The 16,477-nt window shown below is 41.7% G+C and overlaps 1 protein-coding gene across 1 annotated transcript in view; it reads right to left on the bottom strand.

Annotated features, from left to right (window-relative positions):
- Positions 1–16,435, bottom strand: part of USP39 (ubiquitin specific peptidase 39) — a 30,050-nt gene extending 13,615 nt beyond the window's left edge. Inside the window, exons 1-8 of the mRNA XM_089681683.1 lie at positions 16,297–16,435; positions 10,892–10,967; positions 10,716–10,810; positions 10,491–10,627; positions 5,913–6,065; positions 5,301–5,526; positions 4,659–4,733; positions 2,146–2,213 (exon numbers count right to left, since the gene is read on the bottom strand). Coding sequence (XP_089537809.1) covers positions 2,146–2,213; positions 4,659–4,733; positions 5,301–5,526; positions 5,913–6,065; positions 10,491–10,627; positions 10,716–10,810; positions 10,892–10,967; positions 16,297–16,354 — 888 coding nt within the window. The 5' untranslated portion in view covers positions 16,355–16,435. The remainder of the gene's footprint in view (positions 1–2,145; positions 2,214–4,658; positions 4,734–5,300; positions 5,527–5,912; positions 6,066–10,490; positions 10,628–10,715; positions 10,811–10,891; positions 10,968–16,296) is intronic.
- Between the last annotated feature and the right edge of the window lie 42 nt (positions 16,436–16,477).

Below are 16,477 nucleotides of genomic sequence, written 5' to 3' on the forward strand. Positions count from 1 at the left end.
TTAATTCCTATCGCCCGACGCCTGGGACATGCAGTTTTGAGCACCGAGCAAGAAGTTTTGTTCTACACTTAGCTCTGCTGCAGGCTACTCCGGCGCTGGCAGAAGTTCACTTGTAGACAGAGAAGCCTGGCTTCTAGTCTGGTAGCACAAAACCCTCACTGCTTTGCACATGACAACAGAGGAGAGGGCGGGGGAGTGGTGTTTCCTTGAGGGCTGCTGTTCTGAGCGAGAACATGGACTCCTGTCTCCTAGCAAACATCACTTTTTATCTCTTAATGTATCGTATTACAGCCTGTCCTATCTCTGCACTCTACTGCAGCTGTTATACCTCTGCAATGCAAAGCCAGCACAGAGTTTTGCCTCTCTTTCCACAAGAAGTCCATACATACTTTCCTGACATCCTATTGGCTGTCAGTCCCGGGACACTGAGTCCCCTCCAGTCTGTGTATCATACGGCTCAGAGCTCTGCTCCTCTGCTGTTCCAGGAATGGGTGTGCTGCTGTACCCCACCTGTAATGGACATCTCTTGGAATCTTCCTGACCAAGTGCACTGTGGTATGTGACACTCAGCATGTGGAGTAGTCACACTACACTCAGACAGAGCAGCACCCCCCACCCCATTTATCCCCAATGTTCCTCCTCTCCCTTCACTGATCCCCAATGTCCCCCCTATCCCCCCCATTTATCCCCAATGTCCCCCTCTCCCCCCACCTATTCCCAAGGTTTCTCCTCTCCCTCCACTAATCCCCAATGTCCCCCCTTTCTCCCACATTATAAATTAGCACATTGACCCCCCCCTAAATGGGGACATTTAGCACCAATGCTCCATTAACTTCGCACCCATGTCATCCCCTATCCCCCTCTTAGCAGTAATGCCTTCTCTCCCCACTTAACATTGCACTCCTACTGTAATTGTAGCTTCTCTTCTGCAGCAGCCCCTCTCTCAGATACTCTGTAGGTGGGGGAGAGAAGATTTGGTGGTGGGAGGAGGACTGTGTACTAGAAGGGGGTTTAAACTGGCCTGTGAGATATGCATTCCTGAGCGCTGCACTCTGTACGCAACTCACTCCTGAACTCTGCACTCCGTACATAGCACATTCATGAACTCTGCACTCTCTGCATAGCGCGTTCCTGAACTTTGCAGTCTGTACGCAGTGCACTCCTGAGCTCTTCACTCTGCATGCAGTGCACTCCTGAACTCTGCCCTGTGCAGTATGCATTACTGGTATAGAACAATGCTCCATTAAGACCCTCCCACTGTTAGGCAGTGGTGTGGTGGGGGGCGTAGTTGCATTCCTGCACCTATTCTCTGAGAAAAAAAAAAAAAAGCCCTGGCGGGCTGTCCTTTCCCATCAGGACACCCAATCAACCAGCCAGCGCTTCCGCTGGCTGATCATAGAGGTAGGCAAAGACTGGAACCGCTCTGTCCGCCTCTATGAAATAGGAAACAGGAAGTGATGAGCATATATCCCCACCGGTTTCCTGGGCACCATTTTTAAAAAGAAAGCATTTGATCACACCAATCGTGGTGTCATCAAATACTCTTAAAAGGGGAGAGGAGAAATCTGAGGTCTTATTGACCCCACATCTCTACATAAAGAGTACCTGTCACTGCCTATTGCTGTGACAAGAGATGTTTAAAAGAAAATATATAAATGGAAATTTTCTAGCAAAAACTAAAAAAACATTAAAAAGTTTAAGTCGCCATAAAGCCCCTTTCGTTGTTAAAAGCCCCAGACATTCCTAAAAGCACCTCTGCCTAATAAGAAACATCAAGCCTTCCTATTTTCCATCCTGGGAAAAAACGTTTTTTTTTTTTAATCAGGAAAAGTAGATCGTCATGAGGGATAAGTAGACCCCAACCCAATCCCAACCCCGATTTAATCCCTTGGACAAGTAGTTTTTTTAAAAACATTTCCACACCCCTGAATATAGAGGGTCAATCTCCCCAACGGTGGCACAGACAGCAATAAAAACCTGACAGGGGTTCTTAGCTCTCTCCATGCAATCCAAAACTAAAAAGAAAAAAAAAAAAAGTTTTTAGTTATATTTCAGCTTTATCTTTTGAAACCATCCTTGGTAACCTGTTAAACTTAATACACAGAAATCTGTTTGCCTATACAAAATTCTGTAGTTTCAGCTTACCAGATCAGGATGGGGCAACTTCTTGGTGAAAATCCTCATCTGTCCTTGAAACACCTCTGTTACAGTTGCTGAAAGACACGGGGACATCCAGCTTAAAATGGCCAAACATCTTCTAAAAATTACATTTTAATGCAACCAGACAGTAGATGGAAACATTTTCCCCTAATAACTAATATCTTGAAAAATAAAAGAATATGAAGAAAGATAAAAAAAAAAAAAAATTTGAATTTGGGAGGATAAAACTACAACTTCAAAAGAAACTCTAAAACTAGACATCCACGGTGCGTTGTTTCTCTATACTTGTTTTGCTGCCAAGAAAAAGAATTTATTTTTGCGTTTACCATCAGTGACTATATGAACCATATCCATCAACTGGCCAAGTTTGGCAGTTGTCCAAATTATACAACTGTGTCAACACTATAAAGATTAATGAAAAATGTTTCACTTTGAAAAAAACTGTCAGATCTGGATCCCATGAATTTTCATCAAATCTCAGCATCATTCTATTTAGCTTAGTTGCTACTATTTAAAGAAACCAAGTCTGGACCAGCTATATCTTTATGCGTGCAATACATATGATAAATGATCTTGTTATCTTTAATGGCAATGTACATAGTTACTTGGTGCTCATGTCGTATCTTTTGCAATATTATATGACTACTCAAGTGCTTTGCAGTGTGACCCATTAATTATTGTATAATTCCAAAAGTTGGGACACTGCAAAATCTATATAAACATAATGCAATGGTTTTTAAATCTCATAAACCCATATTTTATTCACAACAGAAAATAGAAAACATATCAAATGTCTGAATTGACAAAATGTACCAATTTAAGAAAAAAAAAAAAAAAAAAAAAAAAAAAAGGGCAAGTTTGAAATTGATGGTAGCTACACGTCTCAAAGAAGTTGGGAAAGGGCCATGTTTACCACGGTGTAGCATCCCCTCTTTTTTTAACAACACTCTGTAAAAGTCTGGGAACTGAGAAGACCAGTTGCTGGAGTTTTGGGAGAGGAATGTTGTCCCATTCTTGCCGAATATAAGATTATAACTGCTCAATAGTCCTCTGTCTTCTTTGTCATATTTTTTGTTTCAAGATGTGTCAAACATTTTCAATTGGTGAAAGGTCTGGACTGCAGATAGGCCAGTTAAGCACCCAGATTCTTCTACTACAAAGCAATGCTCTGTTAGATGCAGTATGTGGTTAACATTGTCATGCTGAAATATGCAAGGCCTTCCCTGAAAAAGACAGCGTCTGGATGGGAGCATATGCTGCTCTAAAACCTGGATATATTTTATGTTACAAAGCTGGTTAGATTGGTAAAAAAGACAGATGTCCAATATGTTTGAGTTGACTCAGGTAGAAGAACCCTATATATCTATCTATAATTCCAGCTGAGCCAGAGAAAGCCAAAAAACAATCTTTTAAACCCCATGCAGTATCACCCTAGTAAGAAAACAATTCCCAATTCTAAAAAGGTAACTAGATAAATCCCTGGAACAACTTAGGGCACTATTAAAGCCCAACTTCAAGAATTACAAAAAAAAACAAAAAAAAAACCTACCCTTGCAGTGGGCTAACACCACTCACCCCTCTGAAATGCAAGGGTCAATTGCTAATTAACTCTAGGGAATTAGGAATAAGGTGTAATGCTTACCTTATTCGTCGCTCCTACTTGTGATTCCTTTTCATACTCACGTACAATGCAGGTCTATTGTCATTGTGGGACCAAAGCATCTTAGAGAAGAGGCTTTAGGGGACCGGTTGCACAGACAAAAGGAGCCTGGAGGAGTAAGGCAGATATTCCACCTTTTCTCCCATGCCATAGAGTTTTTTTTTAATTAAATAACTCTCCTGGGGTACAGAACCTTTTTAGGGTCATGAAACTGAGTATACTGCATCTATTAATTCTGATACTAAAGTTTTCTCTGTCATTTAAATGTAGTAAAATATTCAGACAACATATGTTAAAGGATAGGTTCACCTTTGGGAACATGCTCCACTCGTTTCAAGGGTGGAAAATGTAACATGTTCCCAATGCTGCAGCCGCTGCCCGATCCCCCTCCTTCCTGTGACAGCAGTCCGGGAAGAAGTTCCCCGTACAAACTGTCACTTTTGAAAAACAGTGCGGCAGCCCCACATGGCCATGTCATTTATTTACAGAGTTCTGTGAATAAACTACAAGTCCCAACAACCTTAACGGCTGTAGACTTGTAGTTCTCAATGAGCTGCCACGGCACTATGGAACACCATGGTAGTTCATTGAATCTTCCGGTCAGCATATCTGTTTGCCCGTACAGGCAAGCAGATATACTGACAGCTTTGCAGAAGACCTGCATGGCACCAGTGATCCGCTTTACAGGCTACTGCAACAAAAAATAAATGCACATTTTTTTCGCCTGCAAAAAAAATGTGCATTTATTATTTTTTGTCAAAAGGTGAACTGATTAACTTAGGTGAAGTGCAAATTTGTACTAAAGACCAGAGTATTCATAAGAAACGTGATGACTTACTTCTCTTCTTCTTGGTACCCCCAAGAGCAGAGCTCAAGGCATTTAAGAACCAGGAAAGAAAGTCCACACCGTCACCTGTAACAGCATGACGACACTTAATACACACAAAACACGGATCTTGGAAGAACAATGCCAGATACAGGTATAGAAGACAGTTATGATAGAAATGATATTTTGTGAAAGAGAAAAAAAAAAAAAAAATTATATATATATATATCTCTATCTATCTATTTATCATTTTGAAACGATAGCTGTATAAATAATCTGGCATTAGCCAAATGTGTGCTGTTTTTCCAACAAAAAACAACACTTTACATTCACTAATGCTAGGGATGCACTGGGGAGGCCCGCAGACAGCACTTTCAGCCTCCCCGACGTGCTGCTTGTCAGTGTAGAATCTGAGTGGGAGTTCCTGCCTATATAGAGAAGGAATGACAACTTTAAAAGCAGGCTCCCTCAAATTCAGCCACTCGACACAAAATATTCAATTTTGAAGTAGCTGGCAAATGAGGCTGTAGACGCTGTGTTAGTTTGTTATTTACTTTCAACAAAACACCAAACAGCTTTGTCTACTTGCACAACTAACCTTAAAAAATTGCAGGTACAACAATATAAACGTTTGCACCAACACATTGGTCTCACCCTGCTTTGTTATTTGGAATTTCTTCTTGCTGCACAGAACTACAGCTTGCAGCATTTCATGGGGGGAAACGTGGGCTTTAAAATTTCTGGGGTTCCACAGCTTTCTCATTAGCTCTCCGAACCTTTGAACCAGCAAGAACATTATATCCCCCGGTGGGCGTTGGATGTCTTTATAATTTTCTTCTTCCAGGAAGTAGTTCCTCAATGGGGGCACATTGGATAATGCCTACAAAAACAAATATATATTCAGAGCCTTTTGGTTACCACAAAGACTTCAGTAGTATGCAGAGAACATGGAAGATCAAAATTCCCAGCTCATTATTGCTAAAATGTAGAGGGAGATGTAATGCTGTCCATACACTAAGCAATTTTCTTGCTTTCAAATCACTAATATTACATGGTAACCAAAAAATACAAATTATAATGGAAAATGATTTGAGTAACACCAGATTGGTCCACTTTTTGCCAAATCTAGTTCATTTTTGCCACTGAAAAATAGGAAACAGCTGGGGTTAAAAGCCAATTTAAAAGCCACAAAACAAATGAGCATATAACTGTCAAAGAATGAACAAGGTAGAATCCCATAAAGAACATTCCTCAGAAAACTCTTACCTGCAGAACAGCATTAGCATAATCATTAGCTTTGATGTTATTGAGCCCCACAATGCCTGGCAGATAGGTGGTTCCATCATATGCTCTGGACAACTTGGCCTGTTTATCCAGATTACTGATTTGGGCTTTGGTAAATGTTGGCTTCAAAACATACTACAGGAAAAGAGAAATGTGAGGGATAAACAGGGTCATAGAGCAATAAAAGGCATAAAAATTGTATTTAAATAAATAGTGTACAATATGTGTAATGTAAAAGTTGGTATTTCCAGGGGTGCTCTGTAAAGTCAGCATACACCAGAGGATTTTCATACTGGCCCCTTACACCTTTTATTCTACAAAGAAAATTCCACTACAGTACTGCAATCAGAAATGTTACATTCCCTACTGATTACAAAGTTGTGGGTGACATCGCTGTTATCATACAGAGTGCAGTGGTCTTTAGATGCTGCCTCCATATGGGCATGGATTTTACTTTTAAGAAGAAGACAGGAGGCACCAATCTAAGTCCGCACTAACCAGCATGGAACGCACTGGCAGAAGTGATGTCACCAGAAGAGACGGAGGGCCTGTAGAAGGAGCTAGAGGCTCTGAGCGTGTAGCCTGTTTTTCTGTGTTCCTGACATTCCTTATCTCTGACCCTCCGTCTCTTCCGGTGACATCATTTCCGCCAGTGCGTTCCACACTGGTTAATGCGGACTCCCATAAATCAGGAAGATTGTCCCCTACTGCACCAATGGCTTTTTACCATTCAGCCAACATTGATGGCAACAACAGTGGTATCTGCAGGATGAATAGGAGCAGCCATACCCCCATACACAGATGAGCTTGTTTGTTTATTTATTGTTCTTATGAGTGTTTTTAACCACGTCTTTACTGCCCTATAGCAGATATACTGCTACAGGGCGGCACAGGGAGTGCACAGCACAGCCATCCAGAGCAGTGTGATTACAGTAAAGCCCACACACACACACCTCCCCCCCAGTAAAACACTCCCAGCACACAGTCAACCCTTTGACCACCCCTCATGTTAACCCCTTCCTGCCCAGTGCCATTAGTACAGTGTGTTTTTTTTTTTCTTAGCACTGATCACTGTATTGGGGTCACTGGGGATGTCAGTGACACCAAGTTAGTTCCCCACAGTGCTAGAATGCCTGCCGCAGTCCCACTATAAGTCGCTGATCACCGCCATTACTAGTAAAAAAAAAATAATTCCAATATACCGTATTTTCCGGCGTATAAGACGACTGGGCGTATAAGACGACCCCCCTACTTTTCCTGTTAAAATATAGGCTTTGGGCTATACTCGCCGTATAAGACTACCCCCCTCTACCAACCAATCACGGCAAGCGATGTACCAGTATTTTCTGTGCACACTGCATACAAAGCCTGCTTGGATTGGGGGGGTCAGCTCTCCCTGCCTGCCCAGCCCTCCCTGTCTCCAAGATGATCTGAGAACTGCCACAGTTATTAATATATAATAATTAATGTTAATTACCGTATTTCCTGCAAGGTACTGCCTAGCTGACGCTTCTGCACATGTCTTCGGCAGCAGTAGACGATCGCTGATCACCATTCCTCACAGAACTGCATGAGACGTCGGATGCAGCCGTTCAGTGCTCGATTGAGCTTGACTGAAACTGTGATATGCAGAGAAGGGATACACATCGGGTAGCGGCAAGAAGACGCTTCTGCACATGTCACAGTTTCAGTCAAGCTCAATCGAGCACTGAACGGCTGCATCCGACGTCTCATGCAGTTCTGCGAGGAATGGTGATCAGCGATCGTCTACTGCTGCCGAAGACATGCGCAGAAGCGTCAGCTCGGAAGTACAGGTAAGGTTTCAGCACAACACCCGGCGTATAAGACGACCCCCGACTTTGTAGAAGATTTCCAGGGGTTAAAAAGTCGTCTTATACGCCGGAAAATACGGTATATACCGCCATTTGTAAACGCTATAACTCTCATGTAAACCAATTAAATTACACGTATAGGGATTTTTTTTTTTTTTTTTTAGCAAGGACATATAGCAGAATACATTTTGACCTAAATTTATGTCAAAGTTAGATTTTTATGGGACAGGTTTAATAGCAAAAAGTCAAAAATATAGATTGTTTTTTCTCAAAATTGACAGTCTTTTTTTTCACAGCGCAAAAAATAAAAACCGCATAGGCGATCAAATACCACTGAAATAAAGCTCAATTTGTGGGAAAAAAAGTATAAAAATTTTATTTGGGTGCAGCATTGCCTGACCACGCAATTGTCAAAGTAACACAGCGCCATAACGCAAAAAATGGCCTGGTCGGGGGGGGTTAATCCTCTGGAGAGCAAGTGGTTAATCCTACAAAATTAAACATAAGATTTACAACTGCACTTAGATTGGCACCTCCTGTCTTCTTCTTTCCTGTCTTTGCATACAGAGTTGGCTTTGCTCTATAGGACGGCTGCCGCTATTTACGCCATTTTACAATCAGTGTACCAGATACTTTTTATAGACTTTATTACAGCTCATGGACACTATATGAGATATGTGCTTATAATATTTATTCACCGTGCCTGTCCCAGCACAGTATTATATACCATGTGCTTTGCATATATTTGATATCTTGGTTATTATTATCTTCATCATCTGTATTATCATTTTTCAGAATAAGTTTACCTCTGTGTGCCAGAATTTCCTTCTTAATTGATTTTACTTTTGGTGCCATTTTATTCTTCTGTCCAGAATTTACCCGACATGATATATTCTTTGTAAATATAACCACAGTGAAGGCTACAATCGCAAATATCACCGCTGCTATATAAACCATATAAATGCTGCGCTACATTCAAAATTAAAGTGAATGTGGAATCCGATAATATAAATCAATATAGTGACGATATTATGTAAATAAATATATAAGTGCTTAATGATAACAAAAATTATCACATCAAACACCCCAAAAATTATAAAAACACAAACTTAAATCTATACGCATGTGCATAAATTACACATACATATAGTTATATCACACGTGCAAATGTGAAGTGAAATAATGGCTTATTAAACGCACAGAAAAACAAATCTATAAATGTTGAAGGTGAAAAAAAAAAAAAAAAAAAAAAAAAAAAAAATGTGAAGTGAAATAATTGCTTATTAAACGCACAGAAAGTCCAATTAAATGTTGAAGGTGAACAAAAATGATAACGGTGTTTCCAATAATACTGCAAAGTGACCACAGGTGAACCAAATCGTGCAGGTATCTGAGTGTAGATAGAGCTTGTGAATCCAACCACCTTCTGGATTAGCCTCTCACCTCATCCCTTCGACCCTTGCGGATCAAAGAGCAATAATGGATCCCTCTCACAGATCCTCCAGGTACCACAGCCTTCCAGAAACGCTTTTCAAATTTCAATAATCCCACTCAAGCTCTTCTCCAGGTATAGGTGAAACATCAATCCCTCAGAACAAAAAGAGGAATCATAGCAGCCAGTCCACATGAGACCCTCATGCTCTCAGATGAGGATAAATCTGTGTTGTTGGGTGTACAGCTGAATAACAGGTGTACCAAGATGGCCGCCACGCCGGAAATACGTCACCGCGCTTACGCCGACGCGTTACGTCACAATATCACGTGACTTCATCAGGGCCCTGATGAAGTCACGTGATATTGTGACGTAACGCGTCGGCGTAAGCGCGGTGACGTATTTCCGGCGTGGCGGCCATCTTGGTACACCTGTTATTCAGCTGTACACCCAACAACACAGATTTATCCTCATCTGAGAGCATGAGGGTCTCATGTGGACTGGCTGCTATGATTCCTCTTTTTGTTCTGAGGGATTGATGTTTCACCTATACCTGGAGAAGAGCTTGAGTGGGATTATTGAAATTTGAAAAGCGTTTCTGGAAGGCTGTGGTACCTGGAGGATCTGTGAGAGGGATCCATTATTGCTCTTTGATCCGCAAGGGTCGAAGGGATGAGGTGAGAGGCTAATCCAGAAGGTGGTTGGATTCACAAGCTCTATCTACACTCAGATACCTGCACGATTTGGTTCACCTGTGGTCACTTTGCAGTATTATTGGAAACACCGTTATCATTTTTGTTCACCTTCAACATTTAATTGGACTTTCTGTGCGTTTAATAAGCAATTATTTCACTTCACATTTTTTTTTTTTTTTCACCTTCAACATTTATAGATTTGTTTTTCTGTGCGTTTAATAAGCCATTATTTCACTTCACATTTGCACGTGTGATATAACTATATGTATGTGTAATTTATGCACATGCGTATAGATTTAAGTTTGTGTTTTTATAATTTTTGGGGTGTTTGATGTGATAATTTTTGTTATCATTAAGCACTTATATATTTATTTACATAATATCGTCACTATATTGATTTATATTATCGGATTCCACATTCACTTTAATTTTGAATGTAGCGCAGCATTTATATGGTTTATATTCACTTGATCACTGGTATATGATTTAATGCTAGCAGCTGTTTGGGGTTCATATATTTAATTTGTATTATTTAAAACACTATATTTGGAGCGCAGGAGGGTCACACCACTATTGCTAATATCACCGCTGCTATACTTACTGTGATATCCTCCAATGATGAGTCTATGATCTTATAATTATCAGGCAAACAATAAAACATCAACGTGTGCAGGTTCAGAAAAACGTGGTGACTGAATTGGACACTATGAATATATGCATGAGACTTCAAACCTCGGCCTAAAGACAAGAAACAATCATCAATTAAAAACTTGTCTTTTTCATCCACCAGTTATATGCTCAGTAATACTCTATAAGTGTTACTCACCCTGGAAGTATTTGCCACACACTAGACAGGCATATGCGTTGATGTGAGACAATGAAATAGAACATAACTTTTCAAAGTCAAAATCCAGCACACTCCTGATAAAAGCAGACAAGGAAACATTAGATGAGACTTGTAGGCAAACAGCGCCTGGAAAAGCACACTCTCAGTATACAAACCTGTTAATAGTGTCTAGGTATGGGCAATGTCGGCTACGTCTGTCCTCGTGATCACTGCGACTATATTTTACTTGAACTGAAAAAACAAAAACAGTTGTACCAATGGATCATATTTCTCCACAGACATGTTAAAGCGGAGTTCCACTCACGCTGTCAAAAAATAAAAGTCTGCAGCTACAAAAACTGTAGCTGCTGACTTTTAAAAAAACAGCCACTTACCTGTCCCTCGGTCCCGCAGTGTGTCCCCTGCAGTACGTTTCACAGGCCTGTATTCTAGGAGGCCGGCATCTTCAGTGTGGGCACCCAGCTCTGATAGCTTGCGGCTTCACAGCCAGGTATCCACTGCGCATGCGTGAGTAGCGCTGTGCTTCATGAATGGTCCTATAGTCTTCTGGGACCTGTCACGTGTCCCAAAAGACTACAGGGAGGGAGGACACCTTCCGCTTCCGATCGCCTAGGCGATCGGATAAGAAGTGGGAGAAGGTACCTGTCTAATTCGGGTACTGGCTCCCCCCGCCCCCCAAAGGTGCCAATCCTTAATGGAGAGCAGTCCTTAAAGCGGAAGTTCCCCTTTTGGGTGGAGCTACGCTTTAAGATAATGTAAGATTAGGACCTTCAGAAAAACACAATAAAGAGGCTTGAGATTTACAGATACATGTTAAAATCAAAAGATGTTGAAACTGTTACATTAGAAAGTGGTATAGCCTTCTGCCAATATAGGGGCATATAAGAATGACAGTGCAGTCCTCCATATACATATTTCATCACTTGTTGACTCAGAATAAGAATGTGCACCGACTTTTTTAAAAGGGGTAAGGTATTTGAGGACTCACAGCTTTTTAACAGTTTTGTTGCAGTTTCAAACGAAGGTTAAAAATAAATCTGCCAAAGACCATTTTCAGTCAACAGCCATTATATTTAGTATAAAAATATTCTCAAAAGAAAATGTTCTGCCACAGTGCTATACTGTCTTCTTGTAAGATCTAGGATACTCTGCATTCCCCGGGATGTTGCCAGAAGGACCCTTCTAGAGATCCACCCTCTCTATTAGTCCTCTTTTACTGTTATCACCGAGGATGAAAGTAAACAAAACCCCCAAATTTTGCGCTGTCCCCATAACAGGAATAGAAGGGAAATCTTCAGATGGGGACTCTAGTTCTGGTGACAAACAGGGATTCCCTCACTTTGTAGGGATTTTCTCCCACTTACTGTTTTGGCTATGGGACCAGAAGTAAAGACTGCAAAAATAAAACTGACGGGTTATAACACTCTCTTACTCTATCCAAAATGAAAGAAGTGCCTTTAGTTCTACTTTGATTGCATTGAAGTTGTTCTGGGACTTCACCTAACAGAGGGCATTAGCCAGCTGCTGGCCGATTCAGTGTCACAGAAGAGCACAAGTAGATGCACTCCTGTGACCCATATTAGAAGTATGGACAAAAAAAGCTTTGTTCATAGTTCTAAAAAGCGTTAGCTGGAGTTCAGTTTCAATTTGTTAATGTATTTAACTACTTGAGCACCAGATCAATTCTGACAGTCTTTTCCAACCGGTAAAAATCAGCTAGAAAATTACTTAGAACCCCCAAACTTTATTTTTTAGCAGAAGCCTTAGAGAATAAAATGGTGCGTGTTATAATTTTTTTATGTCACACAGTATTTGTGCAGCGGTCTTTTAAAATGCAATTAAAAAAAACAAACCCAAAACACAATTTAACTGCTTCCCGTCCGCCCTATAGCAGAAGTACTGTTAAAGGGCGGCACGGGTGTGCAAAATCACATATACGTGATTATGCATTTTCGAGTAGGGGTGCGCGTCCTACCCGCGCCATCATTCGCGACCTCGGCTCTCTGACGGCGGGAGAACTGTTTGTAAACAAAACAGTTTTCTCCCCTGTCAGCTCCTGCACACTGCTTTGCATACCATGCAAAGCAGTGTGCTTACAGTGAAGCACAAACACAGCCCAGTATGTAAAACAGCACAGTTAACCCTTTGATCGCCCCACGTTAACCCCTTCCTGCTCAGTGCAATTAGTATAGTGTCAGTGCTTTTTATTAGTACTGATCACTGTATTGGTGTCACTGGGGGTGTCAGTTCCCCCCAGTATCAGAATGCCCGCCGCAGTCCCGCTATAAGTCGCTGATAGCTGTCATTACTAGTAAAAATTAAAAAAAAAAAAAAAAAAAGAAATCCCAGAATATATACTGCCATTTGTAAACACTATAACTTTCACGTAAACCAATTATTTTACATGTATTCAGATTTTTTTTTTTTAGCAAAGACATGTAGCAGAATACATTTTGGCCTAAATGTATCACGAAATTTCATTTTCTAAATTTTTTTTTTACTGGACATGTTTAATAGCAAAAAGTAAAAAAGTTTTTTTCCTCAAAATTGTAGGTTTTTTTTTTATAGTGCAAAAAAAAAAAAAAAAACGCAAAGGCAATAAAATACCACCAAAAAAATGCTCTTTTTGTGGGAAAAAGGACAGGACATACATTTCAGTTGGGTGCAGTGTTGCATAACCGCGCAATTGTCAGTTAAAGTAATGCAGCGCCATAACGCAAAAAATGGCCTGGTCGGGGGGGGGGTTTAAATCCTCTGGAGGACAAGTGGCTAATGAATTTTAATGCACAAAAAATATAATACCCTATTGTTTGGTAAAATATAAAAGATGATCTTACACTTATTAGATAGGTTTCAAACATGTTAAGCTTTAAAATTGTGCACACCTGTGGAATGGCGAACAACCGTCAATGCTTAAAAATCCCTATAGACGACACTTTAAAAACCTTTACAGGGTACCAGTTTAGAGTTTCACAGAGACTCTGGCACTAGATGTATTGCTCTTGCTATAACGTTTGCAGTGATACCTCACGTGTGGCAAGAACACTGTTTACAGATGTGTGTGTGCAACTTATGTATGCGTTCACCTTTGTGCACAGGGGTGGTTTAAGTTTGTTTTTTTATTATTTACATTTTTTTATTCTTACACCGTCTCTTGAATTTTTTTATATCACTTTTATGGCTATCACGAGGGTTGAACAACATCCCTTGTGATAGCTGAAGCACTGACAGGTCCTTATGGAGAGATCTGGGTTCTATTAGACCCCAGATCTCTCCTCTGCCCTTCAAAGCATCGCTTCAAACTGAGACGGGTTTGATCAGATCAGTTCACAAGCCAGTAACAGTTCATTTACATTAGACTGAAACTGGACGTGACAAAATATTCATCGCTTCTGGTTTGGTAGACCATAGAGATGATTGGAGACATTGCGATGCTAGGTCACCTCTATAGTCAGCCAGTGGAAACTCCAGCTTCAGTCCCAGGCTCCCCATTGAGATGGAAAGCCTGGGAAGGTGGTGGGAGAGGAGGGGGACCCCTTCTGCTGCCCGTAAAAGTGATCCAGTAGCTAACTAGCTGCTATGATTGCTTTTACCTTGCAATCCACTGTCGGCTGCAGTTAAAATAAATGAAAATAAATAAAAGCTGGATGATACAGGCATCATCCCAGTATAACCCCTTCAATCTGGTAACCTACAGATACATTGCTAAAGCGATTAACCACTTGCCCTCCAGAGGATTTACCCCCCTTCCTGACCAGGCCATTGTTTTGCGTTACGGCACTGCGTTACTTTAACTGACAATTGTGCGGTCATGCATCGCTGCACCCAAATGAAATTAAAGTCCTTTTTTTCCCCCGAATTGAGCTTTCTTTCGGTGGCATTTGATCGCCTGTGCGCTTTTTATGTTTTGCGCTATAAAAAAAAAAAAGACCAACGGTTTTGAGAAAAAAACATTTTTAACTTTTTGCTATTAAACATGTCCAGTGACAAAAGAAAAAATCAAATTTAATCATAAATTTAGGCCAAAATGTATTCTGCTACATGTCTTTGCTTAAAAAAAAAAAAAAAAAAATCTGAATACATGTAAATTAAATGGTTTATGTGAAAGTTATAGTGTTTAAAAATGGTGATATATAGACTGGGATTTTTCTTTTTTTTTTTTTACTAGTAATGGCGGCAATCAGCGACTAATACCGGTACTGCATTCTTACACTGGGGGGAACTGATTTGGTGTCACCGACATCCCCAGTGACCCCAATACAGTAATCAGTGCTAAAAAAAGAAAAAGCACTGTACTACTGGCACTGGGCAAGAAGGGGTTAACATGAGGAGTGATCCAAGGGTTAACTGTGTGCTGGGTGTGTTTTACTAGGGGGCGGTGTCAGTGGTGCTTCATTGTAAGCACACTGCTTTGGATGGCTGTGCTGTGCATAGCCAACCAAAGCAGTGTGCCCGAGCTGACAGGAAGGAGAACTGTTAGAAAACAAAACTGTTCTTCTCCCCATCGGAGATCCACAGTAATCACTGGCCGAGACCCAGTGATTGAAAGCCACGGCCAGCAATGGCAGGTAGGGCATGTACCCACCCGGAAAAGCAAAATCACGTGTATATATATATATATATATACACACACACACACACACGTGATTTTGCACACCCGTGCCACCCTGTAGCAGTATTTCTGCTATAGGGCAGTCAGGAAGGGTTTAAAGTGGTTGTACAGGCTGAAGGTTTTTTTAACTTCATGGAATCGATGCATGAAGGTAAAAAACCTGTGTGCAGCAGTGCCCCCAGCCCCCTCAATACTTACTTGAGCCTCATCACAATCCAGTGATGTGAACAACAGCCTCAGCTGTCCCTGGTCTCTGCCTCCTCATTGGCTGAGACAGCAAGTAGGAGCCAGTGGCTCCCGCTGCTGTTAATCAGTCAGTCAGTCAGCCAGCCAGCCAATGAGGAGAAAGAGGGGGCAGGGCAAAGCAATGGCTCCATGTGCAAATGGACACACAGCAGTGGGTGCCCCCATAGCAAGCTGCTTGCTGTGGGGGCACCTGACTAGGGAGGGGCCAGGAGAGCCTGAAGGGGACCCAAGAAGAGGAGGATCCAGGCTGCTCTGTGCACAACCACTGCACACAGCAGGTAAGTATAGACATGTTTGTTATTTTACAGAAAAAAAAAGAAAGAAGAACCTTTAGAATCGTTTTAACCCCCTCCCTGACAATGCTGCTGTCCAAATGCCCCCCTGTGCTCCTTCCTCCAGAGTGGAAGTGCTACAATCAATGAAGAGTTTTAATAGGAGGTCAGGGAGTGACAAAGCCAAGCCTCCTGGGTGAGGGAGGCCTCAAGGGCCCAGCAGGCCTGCACATACCCCAGCTCTGCCCTCTGTATGCCTTAGGCCAGGGGTAGACATTGAACACTGCTCCAGGCCACACTCAGGCCCTGCAATGAAGGATTCTATTCTGCGAGGAGCCATCTGGGATCCGGGCCTCACACAGGCGCACTGTGAGTATAAGACTCCATACATCACCCCCATGGTAAGGCGAGCATTGCAGGCCGCCCTCACCTCTCCCAGTAACCACCGGCTCCTCCGCCTCCCGCTTTATCCTCTTGTAGGCGCTCATCCTTCTCTCCACACCGGTACTGCGTACCGAGCCTCGCTATGGCTAAGCCTCCGCCCTCTACCGGGATCCAACTACTGATTGGTGGCCGTGCTACAAGAACGAGGCTTCACTCAAATACTTGAT

The sequence above is a fragment of the Staurois parvus genome, unplaced genomic scaffold (genome assembly GCF_062004578.1).
Source record: "Staurois parvus isolate SC_StPar_1 unplaced genomic scaffold, SC_StPar_1.0 ptg000276l, whole genome shotgun sequence".
In the NCBI taxonomy this organism is placed as follows: Eukaryota; Metazoa; Chordata; class Amphibia; order Anura; family Ranidae; genus Staurois; species Staurois parvus.